This window comes from Henckelia pumila, chromosome 3 (genome assembly GCF_033568475.1).
Source record: "Henckelia pumila isolate YLH828 chromosome 3, ASM3356847v2, whole genome shotgun sequence".
Classification (NCBI taxonomy): Eukaryota; Viridiplantae; Streptophyta; class Magnoliopsida; order Lamiales; family Gesneriaceae; genus Henckelia; species Henckelia pumila.
In genome coordinates this window covers 203,733,708-203,760,122 of record NC_133122.1, presented here as the reverse complement: position 1 = coordinate 203,760,122, position 26,415 = coordinate 203,733,708, and the positions used below count along the sequence as shown (strand labels likewise).

The window sequence follows — 26,415 nt, the reverse complement described above, 5'->3', positions numbered from 1 at the left end:
ACTAAGTCCTTAAAACAAACAAAGTTCAGAAACTAACTTTGACTTGGTAAAACTAAAAACTAGCTACTACTTTATTTGGACTTTAAAAATATAATGAATAAATCAACATGACTCAACATATGACTGACTCGTGAGGGAGACTTCTACAAATAATACGTAAGAGAAACATAGCATGATTTGTTATTATTTTATTGAGTCATCGATAAACTTATACATATAATTTTAATAAATAAATAAATAAATTGGGCCCTTTAATGGCTCGGTCATACTCATTCATGACTTGCTCATCTGGATCAGTTTATTTAAATCCAAAATTTACCTTAAAATTTAGAGTTTGCACTAAAAAAAATCTTCTGCATCAGCTACCCAATAAATTCCCTAAATTTAAAATTTATGAACAGTGAATCTATGAGGACTCGGGCACTAATCTCTCAAATCATAACGAATTAATTCCAAGATCAAATAATATCATTTAATCCAATAACATGAATTAATAATAAGCAATCAAGGCATAAAAAAATTTTTTTTTTTTTTTAAAACAACAAGGCCTTGCTCGTTCGGTTACAATTAGCCGATCGAGCGAGCACAAGTTCAGCAAGTTTCTGCCTGCCAATCTACACTTCCTCGCTCGATCGGTTGAAGTTCACCGATCGAGCGAGAATGCTCTATACAGAAAAAAAAATCAGAATCTGATGTTGCTGTCCAGGCTAACCATGCTATAAGATCATCTAACAACTTATGCCAATGCTACACCATCATATCCAAGAGAATATTAACAAGTTCATGCTAACTCCTCCAAGATATATTAAGCTAATGACATAAATAACACTAGCATATTCATAACTAAGAGCACATGATACTACAACAAGATAAGTCTCATTTCTTCATATAAACCAATTCAAGTTTACATGTAGCATCTAGAAAAGTAACTCAACTAGATTTCAAGATAGCAACAACATATACATCTAGATTCAAGACTAGTCTCAAGCTTTAATAAAAACATAAAAATATGAAAAGATAATAAAGTTTCAACGAATGTTTCAACGTTTCAACATTGGAATCCAAATCTAACATATTTGACAAAACAAAAACTTCTTCTAACACCCGAGTCTCCACTCTAATCTCTCAATATCTTGTTTACATGACAAGTCCGACTCGTATATTCTTCAACCTGATGCAATGCACACATACAAGCAAAACAACAGCCGGATAACTCCGGTGAGAATAAATCTCAGTATGAAAGACATCTATATAAATCAAATAGAAATAACTCAATCAAGTAATTTACTATTACAATCAACAATTTCCTTATACCTTACCTGCCGGATGTCTTTCAAAGAAACTCATTCAATATCATAAAGACTCGAATACGGTTGAAGGTTAAAGGATTCAAGTCTTACAGAATCGATAATTTAAAAATTCATATCGTTGGGATCCCGGAAATATAATCAGGCCATAAAAAAATCAAGCCTCCCACCTACGCTCCCGCTCGGGGTGGTAAAATCTGATATTCCCTGGACTGTGAACACTATATTGAGAACCGTGGCAAAAGAAATCAAGTCAGATCCCTAGCCTCTCGCATATAAGTTCACCACATCCAATATTTTCTTTTTGATTCTGTTTTCAAAGTTTCGAAAGAATTGTGGCTCAAAGGGTTTACTCTCAACTCTATAATCAATCTACCACAACTCAACACTTCAAAATAATCTAAACCAACAATCTCAAATAAATTATCCATCATATATCTCAACAAGAAATCATGTTGAAAGCAAACAACTCATATATCAATTAACTCAATCAACTAAGTCAAGTAATTCATAGAATCATATAAGATTAAGTAAAACACCTAATCATGCATGTATGTGATTTAATAAACTCGAAAACCACCACGTCTTCGAGTTATACTACCTGTCAAATTAATGTCGAATCATACCTTTAATCTGAACTCAAACCTCTGAAACTCTCGCACTACTTGATCAAACATAAGCTGTCCAGAATTCTGCTCAATCCTTCTTGTGATTTCAACTCTAGTTGTGTCCAACTTGTAGCTCAAGCTCAAATCAATTCCGGACTCGTCGACTCGACTTCGATACCTTCAACTTCAAGTTCTGAAATTAAGGTTTATACAACTCCTCATTAGCTTCTCAAATTCATTTCAACTCATCAAGGTTTCATCAACTTCAAATCTTGTCCCATTAACCAAAAATTCAACCGATGGCGAAGTAATTAGAAACCAATGATTCTAATACTTTAAACATCAATCAAACATTGATATCTAACTCATAATACTATCATCCCATCACTACTATTTCGAAATTAACACTTGCATTTTCCAAAAATTCGACAAACGAGAATCGACGGCGTAACGATTCGAATTCGGTAATTCCAAAAACATTAACATCAATATTTCTACCATATACAACTCATAATATATTCAATCCATCAGCCCAATTTCGAAAATACCATCTCCAATATTTCAGAATTCTCTAAAATCTTGCAAAAATTGTAAACATGTCCAAAAGACGATCTTTTTACGGACCGACTTAAATATACTATCGTCGTATATACTAGAACACGTTTATACAATTAAATCATAATTCTAAAATCATATTAAAATTCAAACACGATAGAATTTAGCCAAACTTACGTCAAAGTGTAGCACTCGAAGCCGTGATCGCAAATATATGATTAATTTGAAATTCTACCAACCGGATCAATTTCTACAATTTTTGAAATGAAAAGAAACGGCCATGGAAGCTCATTTCTTGATCTCTCGGCTTTGCTGCTGAGTTTGGAAAGTGAAGAAAGTGATTACACGTTTCAACACATGCAAATATATCTAAAGTTGACAAGTCAACTCTTTAATTGCACCTTGGTCCCTAAGCTTCTTTTGAAATTGAAATTTAATCTTAAATCAATCCTCCACCTTGGAGCTGAAATTCTGATACCCTTCCACCATTATACACGTATATATATCTATATACATGTCACCTTTCCAATAAAATAAGGTATTTGCATTTTAGTCCCTGAAAATTTGATATTTACAATTCAATCCCTGCTCGAGTTTCTTCTTCCAATTAAATCCTTTAATTCTCGGAACATGGAATTTAAATCTTAAATCCCACAAATATTCAATTAGAATATTTATTCTTTTAATTTAAGAATCCCGAATTTTAATTCTCAAAACCCGTAAATTCTCAAATTAAATATTTTCGGCTCGAAAATTAAATCTCTAATTTCCATAAATTCCAAATTGAATATTTTCCAAATACGAAATTTAAATCTCTAATTTCATAATTAATATTCATATTTTCAGGGCCTTACAGAATCCGTAAATTTGGAGAATGAGATCCATTCTCTAAATAATAAAATATTAGTTCTCTCTCCTCTATCTCATTTCTCATCCTTTCCCCTTTTTTTGCTGCTTCTTCTTCCCTCTCAAACTTCAACACTCGTTTCTTCTTCTATTCTCAATTATTTTATCTGTTTTGACAACAAATCTATTGAATATTTATGGGTTCCGACTCTTGCCCATTCTTGTAGCTTGGGCATCATCGATATATTGTGTCTTCTCTTTGTTTTATTAAGGTATATAAAAATCCATTGTTTCTTATTTTTCAATACATCATCAGATTGATCTTTGTTATAAATATTTGGTATAGTTTTTTCTTCGCTCTTTTCCTTTATGGGAATTTTTATCTTTATTTGTTTTGAGTTTCTCTAGTATGAGTTAAATATTCTTGCTCCTTTTAATTATTATTTTATGTTTTTGAAATAGAAGTTCGACTACTATGACTAGTTTAGGTTATATGACTTCATCTAATGATAATTATTATTGGGGCTTTACAGAATTTTGTTGAAATGAGAGATTTATGATAAAAATATTATTTTTGAGAGAGAGGGTCGAAGATAATGGTTTGAAATTCTTGGATATTGGAGTTAAAATAAAGAAAATGGTGTTTTTTTAGACATGTTTGAGTTTAGAGTACACTGGAGAAATAAAATCATTAAAATGATATTTTTTATTGTGATTATTGATTTTAAATAAATTTTTATTTATTGATTATATGAAAAAAAAATTAAATTGTTTAACACAATGAATCCTCAAAGTGGTGATATATTCTTCACTCAAATTTTACAAAATAGAGATCCAAAATTTCTATTAATATCGTGACAGTTACTCCGACTCCTCAAACTACCACTGAAGTTATTAGTGAAAAAAACTCAACGAGGTGTGAATTTCACTCGTGACGAAGACAAAATATTAGTTAGTGGGTGGCTTAGTACGAGCTTAGATGCAATTGTTGGAAACGATAAAAATTCCACTACATGTTGGAGTAGGGTACATAAATACTACCATGAATGCAAGAACCTAATTTTCAAAAACAAACTGTTCAGTACTCATTAACAAATCGTTGGAGTTCTATTAACGTTCAGTGAATAAGTTTTGTACTTGCTTGGCTCAAATTGAAAGTTTGCATCAAAGTGGTCATAATGAGAATGATAAGGTATGCATTTGTTGCAGTTAATAAGTAAATTTTATTTTTATTTGCAAACACTTGTTAGATTTTGTATGTTTTTTTATTCATGTAAAATGTTTATTCTTTACTGATTAGACTAGCCAAAACTAGCAACGAAGAGAATGAAAGCCATGAATTCATATTTAAGCATTGTTGGGAAATATTAAGATATCAACCGAAATGGATATTGCAGAAAGAAGAAGTTAAGGGAAAAAAAAGAAAAATAATTTGTGCTTCTCCTTCTACCCCAGAAACTATAAATTTGGGAGATGAAGACTCATCCCCAATGTCCCCTCATTGGGAGAGACCACAAGGAAGAAAGGCACAAAAAATAAAGAAAAGAAAAAATAACACTGGGAAGAAAAATCTACACAAATAGAAGCAGTGATTGAGAGAATAACCAATGACAAGACGCAACTCCATGATGAGAAGATGGCCAAAATAGATATACTGGCATATTGAAAAAGAGAAGATTAAGCTGAAATCAGAAATTGAAAAAGAAAAGGTGAAGCAGAAAGATCGTTTGATCACGATGGCGGAGGAAGAAAAAAATGAAAAGATTATGTTGATGGATATTATTGGATTGGATGAAATGCAACAAGAGTACATCATGAAACGTCGATTACAAATTTTTAAAATATGAATAATTGATATTTCAGATTTTTTAATTTTGATTATGTCTTGTCAATATATGCTACCTTAATTTTTTTTTGGAGTATATGAAATGTTATTATGGAATTTAATTTCAATTTTGGAATAATGTATCTTCACTTTAATTAATTTCATATGCAAGAATAATTGAAATTTCGTTTAAAAAATAATAATTAAAAAGTCGTGTTAATAAGAGTAGTCCGATGCACGTATAATAAAACTCGACTCAAATATAAAAACTCAACTGAAACTCAACCCAAATATAAAACTCAACTCAAACTCGATCCATATATAATAAAAACTCAACTCAAACTCGACTCAAAATATTTAAAAAGAAGTGCTACTAAGGGTAGTATGATGTACATATAGTAAATTTCACTTAAACTCCACATAGAAATTAACTCAATTAATAAAACTTGACCCAAATATAAAAACACAACTCAAACTCAACCCATATATAAAAAATTAACTCAAACTCTACTCATATATAAAAACTCAACTCAAACTCGACCCGAATATAAAAATCTACTCAAACTCATCACAAATCATCCGAATTTGTGTCACTTTCAAGAATAGTCAGGTCACACAAAATTTTATCAAAACAAACTTCATTTCAATGCAACAAAATATAACATAAACAAATATTTTTTTGTCGACATTGTTTCACTCTTCACCTCGTAGCATCCATTGAAGTTCGACAAGGTCAAATTGGAGTTGTGAATGAGTGTCTTTGTTTTTGATGATGCAATGACATTGAAGGAAATCCACAAATTGAGTAGTGGGAAGACGGAAAATTTGTTCTAGGTTTGTATCATCTACTTGATCATAATCAAAGTCATGTGCCCTAAGGTAGAAATCTCTCTTATCCTCAACAATAATGTTATGCAATATTATGCAGGCCATCATAATATCTTTCAGCACAGATTGACAAAAATATATTCTTGAGATGATGCAAACAATTGCCTTTTACGACCTTGTGGTGCTAGAATTGTTTTGACAAATGTAGACCACAGAGGATAGATTCCATATGCAAGATAGTATCCCATAATATAATCATGGCCATTGATTGAGTAGTTAACTTTAGGAGCACGACCTTCAGCTAGTTCTATAAATATGTATATTAGATATTTCCAACACATTGATATCATTATGCGACCCGGGTAAACTAAAAAATTCATGTCATATCCAAAGATCATAGGATGCCACTGCTTCCAAAATTATTGTTGGCTCATGTTTGTAGGGCCAGTATACATACCTGTCCATGCAGTCGGAAAATTCTTTCATTTCCAGTCTGATATGAATTCTTGTTGTATGAAAAGCAAACACGATTATAACGAATCGCACCCTCAATTCAATAACAAAAAGAAATCAAAGAAATTTTCTCGATCTTGAAACAAGTAATAATTTTGGATTTCCACCTCTAGCTTACAACGAAACTAGCAACATATAATCACAATATAAGCAATTGATCTCAACGGAACCATCAGAAAACTTGTTTCTGACAATCCACGAAGAAGAAGAATCGACAAATGCCACAAAGTTATTAAACTTTTATAAGCAATTGATCTCAACGGAACCTTCAGAAAACTTGTTTCTGACAATCCACGAAGAAGAAAAATCGACAAATGCCACAAAGTTATTAAACTTTTATAAGTTTGATTTGAAAATAAAGCAAAGCTTTCACAAAATTATTGAGAAAATTTTTAATTGAATAGAATCAATAATTTAAATTATATTGTTGTATTCAACAATGAATGTATATGTCCTATTTATATAACAACTCAAAAGAATAAAAGATAATGCCAAAAATAATCACTAGAAAGTTTTCTAGTAGACTTAAAACACTCAAAATAGGCAAAAATATCAAAAATACTCAAAATCCATCAAAACACACACAAACACGCCAAACTGTATGTTTTGGACGTCGAACATCACGGGGGCGCTCAAGGAACGGCGCGGGGGCACCGCGACTTATGAAGGTCGGGCGCGAGGGCTCCATGTTCTTGGCACGGGGGCGCCAGTCTGCATCGGCGATGGGCGCGGGGGCACTTTTTGGATGTGAAAATATTCATTTTTTTAATCTTTTTGCACTTCAATAACATTAAGGCATCCTCCAAAGTGATCTCCAAGCACTCCAACTCTTTCTTGATAATTTATCATCAAAAATTGAAGTGCATCCTTGAACTTCTTGCTACGCCCTCTCGTAATTGGTCCTCTTGGCATTTCCAACAGATCCTTAGCTCCATTAGCAACATGATCAACACGCGAGCCGTCTATGATCGCATCAGCCTCCCCTTCTTGAAAAGGATCTGTCCTCAAATCTTGATCATCACCTACATCAAACAAATACAAGTCAGAAACATTAAAAGTCGTACTCACATTGTACTCACCTGGCAAGTCCAATTTGTATGCATTTCCATTGATTCTTTCAAGGAATTTAAATATAATGGTCCATCACCCCTAGGTAGAAGCTTTGAACGCTGCTTTTCGGGAAATCGCTCATTTCCCAAGTGCAACCACACCCAATCACCTGGCTTAAAGACAACTTTCTTCTTACACTTATTTGCTTGCTTTGCAAATTCTTCTTCTTAATGTTCGCTCGCATATTCTCATGGAAACTCTTTACAAACTCCGCATTTTTTCATACCATCCATATTAACCCTTTCACTCATAGGCCAAGACATCAAATTCAATGTAGTAGAATGAACACTACGATTATAGACAAACTCAACAAAAGGCAAACATTTTTCACAACTCTTCGAATTCTTTTTGATTATAGTACGCAACAAAGTTCCTAACGTCCTATTAACAACTATAGTTTTACCATCCGTTTGAGGATGAAATGTAGTTAAAAACAGTAATTTAGTACCAAGTTTGCACCATATTCCAAAGTAGCTCAAGAAACGAGTATCTCTATCAAAAACAATACTCCTAGACATGCCATTGAATCTCAAAATTTCATCAAAGAATAAATCAGCAACATGCGAAGCATCATCAAATTTATGACACGCAATAAAATCAGCCATCTTTGAAAATCTATCAACCACAACAAAAATAGAATCTCTCCTCTTCTTAGACCTTGGTAGTCCTAGAACAAAATCCATAGAAATATATACCCACGGTTCACTAGGAATAGGAAGTGGCGTATATAATCCATGTGGTTGTTGTCTAGACTTAGCTTTCCTACACGTCACACACTTCTCACTTATTTTCTCAACATCATGCTTCATGTGAGGCTAATAAAAAATGTTCATGTAAAGTTTGATAAGTTTTAGCCACACCAAAATACCCCATTAAACCTCCCCCATGTGATTCCCTAACAAGTAATTCACGAATAGAAGATTTAAAAATGCACAACGTATCTTTCTTAAACAAATATCCATCATGCAAGTAAAATTTCTCCATTGGACCACACATACATGACTCAAAAATTCCACAAAAATCACTATCCATAGCATACAACTCATTAACATGCTCAAACCCCAAGAACATAGAATCCAAGGTAGCTAAGATTACATACCTTTGTGAAGTGAATCCGCTACCACGTTTTCCTTACCTTGATTGTACTTGACAGCATAGGAAAAAGTCTGCACAAATGCTACCCACTTAGCATGACTCTTATTCAACTTTTGCTGCCCCTTAAGGCGCTTCAAAGATTCATGATTCGTATGAATCACAAACTATTTAGGCCTCAAGTAATGCTACCATGTCTCAAGCACTCTCACCAATGCATAGAACTCCTTATCATAAGTAGGATAGTTCAATGCTGCTCCACTCAACTTCTCACTAAAATACGCAATCGGTCGTCCACCTTGCATCAAATACCTCCAATCCCTACACCTGATGCATCACATTCAATTTCAAAAGTGTTAGTAAAATTAGGTAAAACAAGTAAAGGAGCATTATTAACTTTTGCTTAATAATATTAAAAGACTTCTATTTCTCCTCGCCCAAATGAAATGGAATGTTCTTCTTGATCACCGCAGTCAAAGGTCCGCCAACGTGCTGAAATCTTTCACAAATCTCCTATAGAAACTTGCAAGACCATGAAAACTTTGAACTTGACCAATAGAAGTAGGTGTTGACCAATCTTGAATAGTACTGACCTTTTCCTCATCAACTTTCACCCCTTGAGCACTCACAACAAAACTAAGAAACAAAAGTTATTTTCTACAAAAGACAAACTTTTTCAAGTTATCATATAAATGTTCAGCTCTCAAAGTGATTAGTACAATTCTCAAATGTTCCACATGCTCAATTAAATTCGTATACACCAAAATATCATCTAAATAGACAACAACCAACTTTCCAATATGTGACGCCTAAAATCCAATCTACTAAATCGCATGAATTAATTTAATATATATTAGGATTATTATTTTTAAGTTTAATTGATTTAAATTATTTATGTGAATTATGTGTTAATAAATATTTTTATTATTTATTCAAATGATTTTATTTTTCTAGCTATTTAATTAATTTTTTTTTTATTTTTTAGGTTTATATGTACAAATGATTTTATTGTGCAATTAAAATTGCTTTAAATATTTTAAAGGTTTAAGCTTGCATATTTAAATGATTTTAATTGTTAGTTTATTCATTAAAATTATTTTATTTGTTTAGCTTATTTATTTAAATACTTTTGATTGCCCAATTTATTTATTTTAAATAACTTAAATTTAGTGGTTAGTCATTTTAAATTATTTTAATGCTTAGTTTATTTATTTAAAAGATTTTATCTGTCCAAATCATTTTAAGGTTTTTATTTCTACTCGTGTATTTATTTAAATTACTTTTAAACGTTCGTCTGGTTTGTTTAAATTATTTTAATCGCTCTGTTTATTATTTAAAAATCTTAAATTATCGTTGCGACATCAAAATAATTAAAGTGTTGATTTTAATTTCTAAGATAGTGCCTAAATACATTTTTAATAATTTTGATTTTAATTGCTTAAATTTCCTTTAAAGTTTAAGTGCTCAAATATTTTAAGTTCTTTATTATTGAAAATTGTGAGACAGTGACTTCCGGTTCCGGCGTTCGGCGATGGCGGATTTTTGGCGGTAAATTCCAAGATTTGCTATTTTAAAAGTTTAGGAGGGAGGTAGGAGGAAAATTAGATTAGAGTTCAAAAGTTAGGAATTTCCGGGTATCAGAAATCTTTTTTTTAGTATTGCAATATTGGGCTTATTCTTTAACTTTTTCAAAAGTTAAAATTTTCATAAACCCGGATTAGTAAAATCCAATTTAATATTCTTGATTAGGGGTTTTTAAACTTAGGAATTTATTAGTGTAAGTTAGTAGGTAAAAGTTGTACATTTAAAAGCAACACACACACCTACTTTTAAATACTTACACATATGCTTACACACACATGTACACACAACACACAACTTCTAAAACACACACTTAAATCATTTTAATTGGAACCCTAGCAACCAAACTCTCTCACAAGTCGACCCCTCTCTTTCCCTCCTCCAAATCCATCGGCCGATCTCCTTCTCTTCTCTCCAGCCGCCGCCGGAGCACAGCCTAAGGAGGTTTAGCTTTGTGTTAGTGCAAGAGTTTCAGCCCTCATCCCTCTCTCTTTCGATTTTTTTGTGGGTAAAGTTAACAAAGGCAAGTATAAACATTTCCTTGGGCATTCTAGCAAGCTATTTATGTTCTTGTGCTAAACTTTTATTTAAATTTCGAAATGCCTATGTTTTTGACATGTATGGTTTCGGTTTTAAGCATTTTTCAGTGGGGATTATGTTTAAATTTCGGATTTTTAGCTATGCATGAAGTTTAAAGTGTTGTATTGGTAAATTGTGACTTGAGACATGAAAGGTTTGATGCATATAGCAAATTCTCGAATTTTCCAGAAGTGTGTATGCCCAAATTTCGAGTTTCATATGATGTTTGGGCTTGCAATAACTCTCCACTCAAAAATCGTTTCTTGTCTTGCTTCTGTTATACTACTATTTCATGAGCTGCATCAATTAATTAAGATCATATATTGGAACGAATAGTGGATATTTTCAATAGCTAAAAAACTTAAATAATCGGAGCTAAACCAAGATGGAAACAGAACACCACTTGTTCCACGGTGTTTTAGTGGCAGCAGCTCGCCTAAGAACCTAAAATCACAGCTGAAATGAGCAGAAAGTTATGGGCGTCTCTAAAATACTAACTTAAGCTTTGAAACCAAGCTAGAATACTAAGAATCGAATAGAAATCGGCGCTGAACTCACCGGAGAAGATGCACGGAGCAGCAAGTCAGGAACATCGCTCAGTTTGGGAAGAAACGAGCATAAAAAATGGTGATTCATGGTTCAAATCTAGGCTACTGATCTAAGGAACAAAACTCCACAAACCATTCGACTTTTCGGCGCCGAATGGTGGAGATATGGACATTCAAAGATGGAGGGTTCGAGGGAGGCGAGAATGAGTTTTTGGAAAAGGATTTCTCCTTTCATTTTCTTCACAAGCGTGTTGCTTAGTAAATTTTTTTTTAAAAAAAAAGCAATAAAGAACTAAAAGACAACAATTTCAAAAACAATATTGTCAAATTGTAAATTGGTGGCTGCGAATAGATGGTTAAAAGTGGGAGGCTAGTGTTGGGTTTGGGGGAATCGTGATTGGAATAGAAATAAGAGAAGATAAGGGGAAAAAATTAGGGTTGGGAATGAATTTTTGGGAGGGAAAAAGGAAAAAATTGGAGGCTGTGAAAAGTTTGGAGAGTGTAAATTAAAGTCAGCGTGAGAATTTTTGGAATGGAGGGAGAGAATTGAGTGGTGGAAAAAGCTTGAGAATTTTTTTAGTGACATTCTTTAAAATGTCATAATAACATATCTAATTAGATTTTTATTTTATTAATATATTTATTTTTAATCAATGTCATGATATGTATATATACAATGACATTTTTGGACAAATGCCATTAAAGAAGTGTCGTGAAAGCCATTTTTTCTTGTAGTAATCATTCACTAACAAGATATGGTAAACACCCTACTACAGGATTTCACAAAGAAACAAGCTCAAGATGATCATGCATGCAGCATAATAACATGTCATAATATATGCAGATAAAATCATGTCATATAAATCATGCAACACATAATACATGCATACTCAGTCAGGATATCTCGAACAGTACTTTCGTACCTTAATCTACTAGGCAGTCCTAGAAGCATCCATCTAGGATTTCTAGCCTATCAACAGCACTACAATTCATAATAACCATGCATCATCTAACATGCTCCAAAAGCCTTAATTAAACTATAACATACTCCTTATTTTCTACAAGGAGCTAGAGCTATACCTTCATCCGTCGTCAGCCCGCTGATGTCGATTGCCCCAGGGCTTGGGCACAGCCTTTCTACAACCTCTGGACACCTCGCCAAAGTTCCGCTGCTTGGCCACTATTACGGACATTGTCCGCTAACTATAAAATTACTACTACTTACTACAACTCTTTATAAAAGACTCACGAAGCTCTTAAAATCGAGCCACTATGAGAGAGGAGAGGTTTTGGAATTGGTGTGAAAATGAGCTCCTCGGAACCCCTATTTATAGAGCACGATCGGAAGCTCTGATCTGCGTATGCATGCCACGTTTCGGACGGCTACGATCGAAAGCTCTGATCTGCACTTCGGAGGCTCCGATCTCCATGCATGCAGCTACATGTGTCAAACGACCTTGACACATGTTTTTGGTTGAGTTCGGAAGCTCCGAAATGGATCGGAAGTTCCGAACTGGTTCGGAAGCTCCGATCTGTTTGCTTCTTCCGAACTATTTTTGGATGTTTCCGAACTGGTTTGGGACCCCCTGGACCCTGCAAACCGTTTTCGGACGTTATGGATCTGATTTTCTACTTATTTTCACCAAATAATGAATCGTTAAATATGTTTTGACACTTTTAAAATTATATATCATTTTCTAACATATTTAAAATCACTTAATCTTGTAAAATATAACCGAGCTACTATAGTATGTGTATTCAAGATCTCTCAATTCTCACGCTGAAGTCTCTCTCAATAAAGCTCTCTTAAATTAAACGTGAGATCTTATACAAGCCCCCTTCCCACGTTCACGCCTTCACGTGTATATAAGCCTTAAGTCCTCATTGATCTTGTTTCCTTGTTTCAAATATTGAATCTACAAAGATAAGAAACAAATAATTAATTGAAGATATAGAGATATATTATGATAAGTATATAATATCTCACATCAATGATCACCTGCACCCTAGGGTGTAGAATTTTTCGTGAGTGATTTTTTTTACACTTCGCACACGAAAAATCCTGCACCCTAGGATGCAGGTGATCAAAATTATAATATCTCATATCAAATAATTAAATAAATAAATCAGTTGAGTACATGATATTTCTTTATTTAAGATATTTCAATCAATTTAAAAAATTAAAGTCCAATAAAGGCTTTTACTTAAAATAAATATTTTTAAAACTTTAAGGAATTTTAAGGAAATAAATATTATCTTCAGACACCTCATGAGTTTATAACCTAACAGTGAGGATACGTGTTTAATCAGAGGGGTGTGTGGTGTTACCAGGAATTCACGAATAGGGGTGCAAATGAACCGAACGTGTTCCTGAGCTTTACGAGCCCGCTCGATAAATATTTGATTCGTATTTGAGCTTATCGAACTCGAGCCGAATTCAAACATGTTCGAACTTTTTTTCGAGCCGAGCTCGAGCCGAAATTACTCTGTTCGATAGTTCGCGAATAGTTCGCGAGCCTTAATATTTAATTAATATAATATAATTATATAATAATATATATACATTTCGAGCTTTTGTACCATAATATCCGAATAGTTCACGAATAGGTTCGAATATTTCGAACCGAACTCGAACTCGAACTTCATTTCGAGCCGAACTCGAGCCAAAATATTTGAAATTATCGAACTTCGAATCGAGCTCGAGCTCGAATATACTCTTATCGAGCCGAATTCGAACATTAAAATTTTACCATTATTCGGCTCGATTCGGTTTGTTTGCACCCCGATTCACGAACATCTAATCCGACATGGTAAGCATTACCTCCTCTTGTGTTTTTTTTAAGAGTACATACTTTGACATATAGTTGACTTTAGCGTTGGATGAGATATGTCGGAGTACACCTCCGAACCCCTTTTCTTTGATTTCAGGAGGAGTGGTTTGCATCAACACCAGATTCAAGTGACTAATTGACTGATTTTATTTAGTGACTTTTGGAAAATTCTTGCCCACATTTTTTCTAGAGCTTCACATATATGTATACGGGATTGACACCGCTTCAAGCCTCGGGAAAGATGTAGCATCGTTGTTAAGTCACCGCAAAAAATACAATATCTGTAGAACAGGAGTGGGCAAGGAAGAGAATGTGCGTTTACAAGAGGTCAACAATATTTATAGAGAAGTTGAATACCCACAAAAAAATATTTTGACTACGTCAAAAATAGGGGTTCTATATTTTTCCCAAAATAATAGAATTTTTTGTAAAATCATGTATATAAGTTTATGCTCATTCTGATCTCGATCGATGTATGAGCACAAGAACATTAACCTCATGAAATTTGCCGTATTTGGGTATTGTCTTAGAGCCCGTTTAGAAATAGTAGAGAATCTTGGAAAAGCACTTTTTTTTAAAAAAAAAAGCACTTTTATGATTATTTTAGTGTTTGAACGAGCTTCTAAGTGCTTTAATAAGCACTTAATTAAGCTATAATTGGAGCTTTTTTAGAAGCCCAAAAATGTGGCTTTTTTAAGTGCTTTTGTAATTTTTATTTTAGCTATTAAGCTAAACATCCAAATATTTTAGCCGGCGCAAACATTTTTTCTTCTACTAATCTGCCGATCAAAAGTGCCAAGGAAAAACAAGGTAAATTATACTTCAATTTTTTTTATATTCTTTCATTCGATTTGCTTTTTTTCGTTTTGATGTTTCTTGGATTTGTGAGTTTTTCGAATGACTATTGTATTGATTCCATGGTATCTGTTGCCCAATTTTGATTAATTCTGGGCCAATTCTTTCGATGTGTTGAATTTTTTAGCTCATATTGGTGTAAATATAAATGCATGAGAAATTTATGTTTTGTTTAGTTTTTCTCTAATTTTCAATGGATGTCGGCTCTTTACTCCGCGGATATCAATGGCAATGCTGCTTAGGCTTGGATACTGATGTGAAAGAATGTGCCTTTCACAATTGAGTAGATAATTAACAATTTTGTCAAAACAAAGTTTTTGCTTTGGGTTTGCTGTTCCATTTATGGTTGGGTTATTCTTAAACCCAAATAATTTTAATCCCTTAACTTGGAGTATTATTTGATCTTATTTTTATTAATTATTATTTTTCAAATATAGAATGCACTCAAAGTTAGCTCCTAAAAGAGAAGTATCAGATCCAACTCAAGTATCTAGATATATGATTGAGACTATTGATCTTGGAGTTGCCGGTGATGGGAATAGAGTTGCTGGTGATGAGAATAATAAGGCAGATTTGACTGATCAGAATACCGAAATATTTTTAAAAATTTGTGTTGAGGAAATTGAAGCTGACAATAAGCCTACCGAACATTTAAACAAAGAAGGTTATGCAAATTTAATTTCAAAATTTTGTGAGAGAACAGGAGTTTCTTTAAATCAAAAACAATTTAAAAATAAATGGGATGCAATGAGAAAATATTTTGCAGTGTGGGCATAACTTATTGGAAATAATGAGACAGGTCTTGGTTGGGATTATGATAAGATGACCATGCAAGCTGATAATAGTTGGTGGGAGGACAAAATTAAGGTACGAAATTTTTATAATTTATTTTATATAATTCATCAAAATTTTATTTATTTATTTATTTATTTATTTATTTATTTATTTATTTATTTATTTATTTATTTATTTATGTGTCACATTTCAGGAAAATCCAGAGTATGCAAAGTTTAGATTGAGGGGACCCAAGAATTTAGATTTACTGGAATGTGTATTTAAAGGCTCTATATCAACTGGATATGCTGCAATAGCACCATCAGCGGATCAACCAGTCCATACTAATTTGAATGATGACACAAATGATTGGGATTTTGAGTTAGATGGAGAGTTCCAAAATGATCCTTATACTAATGCTGAAACCCAAGAAGTTATGGGAAACTCAACAATAGATGCAGGTACGTCTAAGCAGCAACGAAAAAGAAAGAGAAATGAGAGTGTAGAAAAAAGGGGACCTATTGGCACTAGGCTAGCTAATCAACTTGATCGTGTGCTTCTAGAATTTGAGAATCAAAGGCCTATCTATGAAACAACAAAAGATGATCCATTTAGCATTGAAAATTGTCTGGAGGTTCTACGTAATTTGCCTGGTATGGTAGTTGGTTGTGAGCAATTCTTCATAGTAACAAGAGTTTTGGGTAAAAAGCATAATAGAGAAACATTCATCGGACTGAAGGATCCAGAATTGCAGTTTGGTTGGGCAACAACTTTCAACAAAGATGATTTGAAGCGTTATTGACATGAGTTCTGTTTTTAGGAAATTTATTTGGATTTTCACTTGTTTGGTTTTTTTTTTTTGAGAAGACTTGTTTGATTCTTTGTTGACGGATTACCTTTATTTCGTAATATTTTAATTTTTTTTGATGCAATAATATAATACATTTTTGCCTATTGTTTTGCGTATTATATTTATTTTTATTTATAAATTTTCACAGGATGGCTGATAGTTCAAATTCAAACGTATCAGATGACTCTGATGCATCAAGTGATTCAGACATTTTCGTTGATTCTATGAGAAATACGCATATATCAAAAAAGAAATTGCTTTTGTTGTCATTGTGTGGTGTTGCGAATTATGCTTTGAAATATATTGTTAAAGAAGAATGTAGGACATCATGGTTATCGGGATCTCAATGGGTGGCGGAGATATTGAATGGCAATGAGACACGATGCTTTGAAATATTTAGAATGGGGAAACATGTGTTTTATAAACTATGTGACGATTTACACAAAAAATATAGCTTACAGCCAACAAGAGGAGTTGATATTTATGAACAAGTAGGATTATTTTTGTATATGATGGGTCAACCTGCGTCAGTTAGAAATGTTCAAGAGCGTTTTCAGCACTCGGGGAAAACTGTTTTAAGACAATTTCATATTGTTTTGAAGTCTATATGAAAGCTGTCGAGAGATATCATCAAACCTATCGATGCTAAATTTACAGATGTTCCTAGATATATTAAGAATGATAAAAGATACTGGCCTTATTTTAAAGATTGTATAGGGGCTATTGATGGCACACACATATATGTTCGTGTTCCGCCTGGTAAGCAAATTGATTTCATCAGAAGAAAAGGATTTACTTCAACAAATGTAATGGCAGTATGCAACTTCGACATGTGTTTTACTTTTGTATGGGTTGATTGGGAAGGTTCTGCTCATGATGCTAAAATTTTTAAAGAGGCTTTGCGATGAGAAAAATTGCATTTTCCACTCCCACCTGAAGGTTCGATTCTACTCTTCTTTTTTTAAGCGTTTAAATTTATATTCATACCTTAACTCCAATTTTTTTAGGTAAGTATTATCTAGTTGATGTCGGCTATCCTACTTTCGAAGGCTTTATGGGACCGTATAGAGATACTAGATATCATTTACCTCAATTTCGATTGGCTCCACAGTTCAGATCAAGAAATGAAGTATTTAATTATTACCATTCAAGTCTAAGGACGGTTATTGAAAGAACGTTTGGAGTGTGCAAAGCACGATGGAAGGTATTATAAAATATGCCCACATTTTCTTTGGGTACCCAATTCAAAATTATAGTGGCATGTTTTGCTTTGCACAATTTCATAAGGCGATACGATGCAACTGGAGATATCCTTGAACAACTCGAAAACATTGATGATTTACAAGAAATTGAGCAAGATGGTGAAAATGATTATGTTGATGATGGAGGTACAAGATGGCAGGAGCCCACACAAAAAAACATTAGACATATGAAAGAAGTTAGAGATGACATAAGAAATTCTTTGCCTATACAAGGTCGTTGAAAATGATGTTTTTATATAAATAATTTATAATCAATGAAATATTGACATATATCATTGTTATGTTTTTCAAGATTTTCAATCTTTATTAATAATTGTTATGATTCGTGGCCTTATTTTGTCATTCTTAATTTTCTTATATTTTTAGATTGTTCTACAAATAGTGTTCATCCAAACACATTCATTAATTAAATAAGCGCTTTTCATTTGTTTATCCAAACACAAAAATACTACAGTTTTTTTTATTAAAAAAAACACTTTTAAAAGGCAACTTAAAAAAGCACTTTTTAAAATAAAAAACTACCGTTTCCAAACGGGTTGTTAATTCCCTAATTTTGGGGCTTTAGGCAATCCAAATGGGCTTTTTACTTTGAACGATTCATTTTACTAGGTTTCAATATAATGGGTCCAGGTGCAGATCCGATCCATTTCCATTTTCTCTGAGGAGAAGGGGGTGGAGATCAGGGTTCGTTGATCTTTGAACTCGAATCTCCATGGACGATCTCACGCCTTACTACGCGCCACCAATCCACCACCCATATTACCAGCCCGCCCCGCCGCCACCTCCGGGGACGTCTCACCAACCTCCATCTGCCGTTTCTCATCCAATTCATGTCCAACCTCAATTTGTCACCTACGCTCCGCCACTCTATCCGCAGTCCTCTAACGATCAGCTGCGAACGCTCTTCGTCGCAGGTCTTCCAGAAGATGTAAAACCCAGAGAAATTTACAATCTTTTTCGTGAATTCCCTGGATATCAGTCCTCTAACCTTCGCGCGCCTACCTCATCTAATAGTCAGGTATGCATGACCTGTATATGAATTTATGTTTCTTAGAAGTAGTTCAGTATTCGATTTTTTATGCTGAATTTGATTTTTCTATTTTTTCAAAAAAAAATAATTTTTTTATTCTAGCTACTGTGTCCAATTTTTTAAATGGCGCCTAGGATTTTGCTTTAGTGGCTAGCTAGTTGGAGAAAATTTTTAGAATTCACTACCTACGCAGCTACGCTTGCTAAATGAGTAAAGAAAAGGGAATTAGGAGCTGAATGAGCGTAGATTATTAAATTATGGTCATGGAAATTTGGGAAGAGCCAGTTTGTTATTCATATAATCACGTTTGCGACATTTTTGTGTGATGATCACGCGTATATGCCAGGATTTTGTTTTAGTGGCTCGCTAGTTGGAGAAATTTTTTGGAATTCACTACCTAAGCTTGCTAAATGAATAAAGAAAAGGGAATTAGGAGCTGAATGAGCCTAAATTATTTAATTATGGTCGTGGAAATGTGTGAAGAGCCAGTTTGTTATTCATATAATCACGTTTGCGACATTTTTGTGTAAATGATCACGCTTATTAACTGTGTTCGGTGCCTGAGATCCGTAGCTTAGTGCTTGAATTAGAGTCTTTCACCAATGTTATCTTTTTGGACTTCCTTTTTCGGATCTTGTTTTATCTTGCTCAAAATCTTATTTAGGCATGCCATAATGCCATAGAAACGGTGCATGGCTAATTTGATTTCGTGTGGTGTCGGGTGTCTGTTGGGTTCCCAGCTGTATTAGAGTTTTATTTTTACTTATCTGTTATTACTATTTTTCTAGGAATTATTTTCGTTCAAACTGATTTATTTCTCGTTAGTTTGAGTTAGCTGGAATTGTTTCATCATTTTGATTTTTTGAACCTCTGTTATATTACAGCAGTTTCTTCTCTTTTTTTGAAAATGCCTAAAGAACTATATACCTGATTTGTGTGTTTCCAGCCATTTGCTTTTGCAACATTTGCGGATCAGCAATCAGCAGTCATGGCTTTGCATGCACTGAGTGTAAGACTTCTCATAGATTTTAAATCATAGTAGTTGCAGATTCTGTCAGTTTTAAACTTCTGTTATCACGGAATGATCCCTTAACTTGTTTTGTCAAGATTCATGGTGTAAATTTATATACAAAGATCATTTATATGGGGCCAATGCCCATGTCTATTGTTTTAGATCTTTGGAAAAAGTTTATGCTCAATTGACTCAACGTGAGCTACATTTTGTAATTGAAGAGTAAAAAGATCTTTGTTGAGTCAAATGGGCAGTGCTAAGTTGAAATGTAATCTGTTTGGCCATGATTTTTAGTTTGAATATGACGAGCCTAGCTTGGTGCATTAGCTGCCATCTGCCATTGAACTTTTCTTTACCTGCAAGAACTTCATATTGTGTTAAGATCATTTTCTTGGCTCTTGCAGTCTTACTTCTATTTCCAACACCATGATTCATTTGTTAAGTGAAATGAGGCGTGTGAAGGAAAGATGATGGGTCAATTCTCATTTAAGAGCAATGTTGTAAATGGCGGGAGGAGGTGGCGGGGCGGCCAGTTACCGCCTACAGCTTAGGCCGCCTTGGCGGTTGAATTTTTTAGCAATTTTTAATAGGCAATTATGTATAATCATGCAATGTAATTACAAATAGTCAAATTTTTTTGTGTAATATAAGTAATTAAATAATATTTATGCCTAAACAAGTTTCATACAATATATACATTCTAGGCAAAGTGAAAATAAATATATAAATGCAAACTAACAAGATAATTAAGGTGTTGGCTGATGGCGGCAGCGGCGGAGGGCGGATGAAGGCGGTTTGAGGCAGGTGGGGGCTGATGGTGGAGGACATTTGAAACCAAAAGTTAATACAAAAGAGAGAGAGAGGTGTTTTTATTATATCTAAGATATTTAAAATTGATTGACTTTGACTGATTTTTAAAATTATTTAACTTTGATAATTAACTGGGATTTTAAAATCATTTACCGCCTCGACTGCCTTTTTGCCTGCCTACGCCGCCTCGACCAGCTGCTTGCCTGCTTGCCCGCCTCCACCGCCGGATGTCTTCGGACCGCCTACAGAGACCCCCTTAGACAAATGCGGGGCGGTCAAGGGGCGGCCGCCATTTAGAACACTGTTTAAGAGGTTAAGAGCAACTTCAGACTTCATTTGGTGTCTAGGCGACCGCCTCGACCGCCATTTAGAACAATGTTTAAGAGGCTAAGAGCCACTTCAGCCTTCATTCAACTTGAAGAGAGAACCATTTCATTTAAATGTATTGTTTGCAGATAGCTGAGTAGTAATATATTTAATGTTTAGTAAAGGACCATGATTTAAAGGATTTTTCCTTAAATCGTTTTTTCAGGGGTTGGATTTTGATCTTGAAAAAGGTTCTACTCTGTATATTGATCTCGCGAAATCTAATTCTAGGTCAAAGCGCTACAGATCAGGTAGATTTCGACTCGAGTACAGTATCCTTTGGTGCCTTTTTCCCCTGAGTCCCCATTGATTGTTGTCTAGTAGCTGATATTGTGAAACCTGACAAATCAGATGATGAGGGACAAAGCTCAGAAAAGAGACTGAAAGGATCTACTTTCGAGAGGAGCTATGATCCTGGTAAGAATGTGTTTTTGGTTAATTGTGCTGTGCATATTAACAGTCTCCAGTTGGAGGTTTAGAATGTTAACAGTCTCCAGTTGGAGGTTTAGGATGTTGAATTGCTGGAGCGTAAGCATGATTTCATCTATTTTTTAAAATTGTAAGTTTTAAAAAAAGAAAATATTACTGGTTGAATGGTCCTTATCTGATCTCTTTTAAGGCGTAGCTAGTTAGTCACATGGAGGACACTGTTCTAAGATCTCACTCTACACGTTTGCACGCTTGGGCACTAGCAGGTGTTGACAGCATTCACATGCCTGGAATCGGTAATTCTGCTTACAACACGATTGGTTATCCTTCCACACAAAGGTCATCTGCACTACTCATGCACAATTTTACTTGGAATTGATTACTTCAATTTGCGAGTTGTACCCTCCTTAATGATTACTTCTGGCTGAAAGGTCTAGGGCAAAGCAGAAGTACTTGCAATGTGCCCTATTTCCTTGAGTTAAGAGTTCTTTGCTAGTCTAGCATGCTAATAACAGAGCGGCACTGCTAACTTTTATTCTTTGTCATGTTCCAGTTTTGGAAACGTTGATGGCGGATTGGTGAATACGGCTGCAAAATCAGTGAGTGTTACTTCCAGAGTTTTTGTTTCAAGTTCCTTGAAAACGAAGTCCTTTCTCCTATGTAATAATTATGTGCCAGATATTATAAAGTACAGAATTTGAACAAATACCAAAAATTTCCATTGCTCCAGAAAATATTCTGGAGAAGCTTTTGATGGGGGGGCTCCTATCCTAAATTCGAACAATTTTAAAGTTCCTCACTGAAGGATTGGATTGTATCTGCTCACAAAGTTTATGTAAAAATCTACTCAAGGTTTTGAAATTGCCTGTATTTTAAAAATGACTTAGTAGTTTGGGTTGCCTGACGGCATGAGCAACTTGAGATGGGACCACACGTGAACACATTGTAAGGCTAGAAAGTTCGATCTTGTTCACTAATTTTGCAAGGATCTAAATGAATGGAACTTAGTCCCGCTGCTTTGGGTTGCTGTTTTTATCTCATTAACAACTCATTTACCACTAACTGCAACAGTGAACACAGAAGAGTTGATTTTTTCCTTGTCTTGATTGTTCTGCCACTGCATTTTTTTAAAAAATATTTGCTCTTCTGTGGTTATAATGTTATTTGATGCCGATGCACAAGTCCGATTCAACTTTCAGGGTTGCTTGTGCAACTGAATTTTAGTTTTTCCAAAATATCTGCAGAACAATACTCCGTGTCCAACCCTCTTTGTGGCTAATTTGGGTCCAACCTGCTCAGAGGAAGAGCTGATGCATGTGTTTTCGAGGTTTGTAGCTCTTTTAAAGACAATTGTCAATTGATGATAATAGCATTTGTAAAACTTGATCTTTATTTGGTCGGATGATATAGATGTCGTGGATTTTTAAAATTGAAGATGCAGAGCACATATGGAGCTCCAGTGTCATTTGTAGACTTTCAGGTACACTACAATAAGATGAAAACTCTGGTAAATCATAATGCCGAAAGTCATCGACTCTGCGTTATTTTCGTTTGTACCTATTTCGAGGAAAGAAACTGAATGAATGCTCATAAACTCAGGATACTGCCTGCTCGACAGAGGCTTTAAGTCGTTTACAAGGCACTGTTCTTTACTCCTCAACATCTGGTGAAGGGATGCGGCTGGAGTATCCTTTAATATTGTTCCACATCTATTCATCCACCACCTGTTAAGTGGTGTTTGGGATTGCTTCTGGGATGCGTTTTTGAGTTTTCCTTTCACAAAATTTCAAAATCCCAAACATTACCTTATTTCTTTATTTATTATCATTTTTTTAAATCTGAAATAGCTTCACTGGTTCCTTATTTGTAGTTAGTGTGTCAGTGAGCGATTTCTCTTAACAGAAAATCTAGATTTGCAAAGTCACGAATGGGAATGCGAAGTAAAAAATCAAGGTGAAGTGGAACAATACCGAGGCGAAGAGGTCGGCGGTTTTCAACGGTCTAGAGAAGCATAGTGTATGAAGCCGTGTACTTCAAATAAAATATTATGTTGTCTGTACTCCAGTCTTATGTATTAAACTTGTACACCAATCTTATGTTATACTGATTTGTGCAATGGTGTGGAGGGACGGATCTAAGAAACGGGGGGGTCAGTGATTGGTTAGTGAAATTATGCTGTGGCATGTGATTCCTCAAATAATTTCAGAAAAGGCTTCAGTTTACATATTTGTGTGTACGCATACGTCAAAAAATTCAGGGTGGAGTTCCAAATTCTTCTCTATGGGCGGTCGTGAGGTACTTATTAAATCTGTATTGCAGACTATTCCTTCTTATGTGATGTCATGTTTAAAGATCCCAGTTTCTATTTGTCAATGCATTGAAAGGCTTGTGCAAATTTTTTTGTGGAATGATGCCAATGGTAAGCGAGGTATGGATTGGATGAATTGGCTGCTTTGTGCAAACCAAAATAACAAGGTGGGATTGGTTTTCGGAACCAAAGTGCATTTAATAAAGCCTTATAGGCGAAACAAGTGTGGAGAATCATCTAGTTCCTCACCTCATTGATGGCTCGAGTGGTTAAGGCAAGATACTTGTTGTGATCTGACCTGAATCACCTACTAGTTAGAAATTAGACATGCAATAAACTTAAATCATCATCAAAGAAATTAATAGTGGAAACTTAAATCCAAATAACAATCCAAATCGGCAGATTACAATCGGTAACTTAAACCAAAACACAACTTATTTTAACTTATACAACCATATTGAAATAAACCGTATTTGAACCCAAAAACAAAGTAACCAAAATAGGAAACCTCCATAACAGTCATTGATTGCGCTCCTAACCCTGGCTCGAGCCTCCTGCCTCGTCCAACTTGAGACCTGACTCGTTGAATGGGGTATTTAAGATAACACCAAGGACTTGAGCGACTAATATCCAATACTTAAATTATGAGTATACAAAGCGATATAATGCATGTACGTGATGTGACTGGATAATTGGTCAACTATGACAATCCTGCTCAAACTAGGCTCCAAGAGTAGTAGTATCTCACACACTCATCTAGATCACTGTAGCTTCGGTCTCCATCACGGTAGATTCCGGTGTCTGATAATATAACAAGAGTGTAGACTAAACGGCCCTACTAGAAAGACTATCTCGATCAGATACGTGCTAAACATGAAATATGAACATGCAACATATGTATAAAAATAGTAAAACATGTATCATGGAACATAAAATGTAACATATAAGCATTCATACGCACTAGATATCTCAGTCAGTACTTACGTACCTCTACTAGATAGGTCGAGTACAATCAGGGTCTATGGTCCAAGCCTGTAGTCAAGTGATTACGAGATCACTGACACTGATCTGAAAGCCTTAACTAAACTAATAGATACTCCCAAAATCTATTAGTGATATCAGAATATACATCGTCCGTCGTCAGCCAGCTGATGTTGAAGGCCCCAACTCTAAGGCATAGCTTCGTTATGATCGTATAAGTGCCTCGTTATTTCCCGACGCTCGAGTATATGCTAAAAATGCTCAACTTATAGACTGGAAACATGAGGAAACAAATAAAATTCTGCATGAAAAAGGAATCTCGGATGTTCTATTCATATGCGGAGTTGAAGCTCAGATCCCTAATTCGGAAGCTTGGATCTCTGCATGCAGTGACGTGTCATCAACGTCTTGACAGCTCAGTCGAAAATTGCGTTCGGATTCTTCGAACTCACGATCGGTGCTTCCGATCTCCCACATGTCTGTGCACTCTTGACACATCACTAATCTGCATGGCCTAACTTTGATCGGACTCTCCCTGTTCTTTCGAACTACCCTTCGGATGGTTCGATCTCTTTGGTGATTTCGAAGCCTATTTCTTTGGTTTCGAACTCAATTAAACACTCGGTTTGTTTAATTAATGATCCCATAATCATTTTTAACATTTATTGACTTTATAATGATACTCGGGGTCACTACATTCTCCCTTACTTAAGATATTTCATCCTCGAAATCAGGACTAGGGTATGAAAATCAAAATATTGAGATACATTACTTTTATTACCATTTAAATTTACAAGTACACTTCTGTAATAAAAAGGAAATACAACTCAAACAACTCAAGATGCTCGGCATGCATACGTCTCTCTAGTTCCCAAGTCGCCTCCTCGGTACCACGCCGCTGCCACTTTACCATGATCAGAGGTATGCGCTTGTTCTAGAGTACTTTATCTTTCCAGCCGATAATCCGGACCTGTCTCTCCATGTAAAACAGATATGGATCTAGATGGACCTCATTCGGATGTACAACATGCTACTCATCAACTACATACTGTCTCAAAATGGATACGTGGAACACATCGTGGGAGAGATATTGTGAGGACCTCGGTTCTAATCATCTAATCAAGGATAAAACAATCAATAAGTAAACAAGAATCAAGATTTAAAAGTAAATAATAAATAATAAAAAAATTTCTTTTTTTTATTCATTGAACAGTGCCTCGCTCGAGCGGTGGAAATATCCCACTCGAGCGAGCAAAACCCTGTCCCGAATCATGGAGAGCTCTCGCTCGAGCGACAAGAAATGTCCGCTCGAGCGAGCAGCTCTCTGGCTTAAAAAAAAAGAGCCTCTCGCTCGAGCGTTACAACTCCTCCGCTCGAGCGAGACAAGTTCTGGACCAAAAATCCAGAACTGCTCTAAATCACCCTCCTACTCCAAATGCTCGATTCTCAATGCACAACATGCATTAAAACATCAAATCTAAAATCATACAATACATGAAGTTCTAAGGTTGTACA

At 34.7% G+C, this 26,415-nt stretch overlaps 2 protein-coding genes and 1 long non-coding RNA gene across 4 annotated transcripts; 2 read left to right on the top strand and 1 right to left on the bottom strand.

The window, feature by feature from the left end:
* Window positions 1–955: 955 nt before the first annotated feature.
* LOC140893478 (uncharacterized) lies at window positions 956–2,775 on the bottom strand. Its single transcript, XR_012153155.1, has 3 exons — window positions 2,648–2,775; window positions 1,934–2,108; window positions 956–1,171 (listed from the first exon to the last, which is right to left on the bottom strand). It is a non-coding gene; the product is annotated as an uncharacterized lncRNA (long non-coding RNA).
* Window positions 2,776–9,801: 7,026 nt separating this feature from the next.
* On the top strand, window positions 9,802–16,896 carry LOC140887134 (uncharacterized). Its single transcript, XM_073294193.1, has 3 exons — window positions 9,802–10,788; window positions 15,516–15,945; window positions 16,067–16,896. Exons 2-3 carry the CDS (start codon window positions 15,901–15,903, stop codon window positions 16,652–16,654), a joined length of 633 nt encoding a protein of 210 aa, XP_073150294.1. The 5' UTR covers window positions 9,802–10,788; window positions 15,516–15,900; the 3' UTR covers window positions 16,655–16,896.
* Window positions 16,897–18,579: 1,683 nt separating this feature from the next.
* Window positions 18,580–23,959, top strand: LOC140890699 (uncharacterized). Of its 2 annotated transcripts, none has more exons than XM_073298686.1 (10): window positions 18,580–18,982; window positions 19,941–20,003; window positions 21,349–21,433; window positions 21,534–21,599; window positions 21,875–21,950; window positions 22,165–22,210; window positions 22,856–22,938; window positions 23,022–23,091; window positions 23,211–23,296; window positions 23,523–23,959. In XM_073298686.1, exons 1-10 carry the CDS (start codon window positions 18,677–18,679, stop codon window positions 23,566–23,568), a joined length of 927 nt encoding a protein of 308 aa, XP_073154787.1. In that variant the 5' UTR covers window positions 18,580–18,676; the 3' UTR covers window positions 23,569–23,959. The 2 variants fall into 2 exon arrangements, with proteins under 2 accessions (XP_073154787.1, XP_073154788.1); XM_073298687.1 differs by having other exon boundaries at window positions 18,581–18,982; window positions 21,878–21,950; window positions 23,523–23,958.
* The last annotated feature ends 2,456 nt before the right edge of the window (window positions 23,960–26,415 follow it).

What these genes read in the sequence shown, in the direction of transcription:
- LOC140890699 (XM_073298686.1), top strand. Translation starts at nt 18,677, where the DNA reads ATGGACGATCTCACGCCTTACTACGCGCCACCAATCCACCACCCATAT. An exon ending in GTCAAAGCGCTACAGATCAG is followed by an intron (nt 21,434 to 21,533) that starts GTAGATTTCGAC and finishes CTGACAAATCAG; the next exon opens with ATGATGAGGGACAAAGCTCA. An exon ending in GGTTATCCTTCCACACAAAG is followed by an intron (nt 21,951 to 22,164) that starts GTCATCTGCACT and finishes GTCATGTTCCAG; the next exon opens with TTTTGGAAACGTTGATGGCG.
- LOC140887134 (XM_073294193.1), top strand. Translation starts at nt 15,901, where the DNA reads ATGACCATGCAAGCTGATAATAGTTGGTGGGAGGACAAAATTAAG. An exon ending in GGTGGGAGGACAAAATTAAG is followed by an intron (nt 15,946 to 16,066) that starts GTACGAAATTTT and finishes GTCACATTTCAG; the next exon opens with GAAAATCCAGAGTATGCAAA.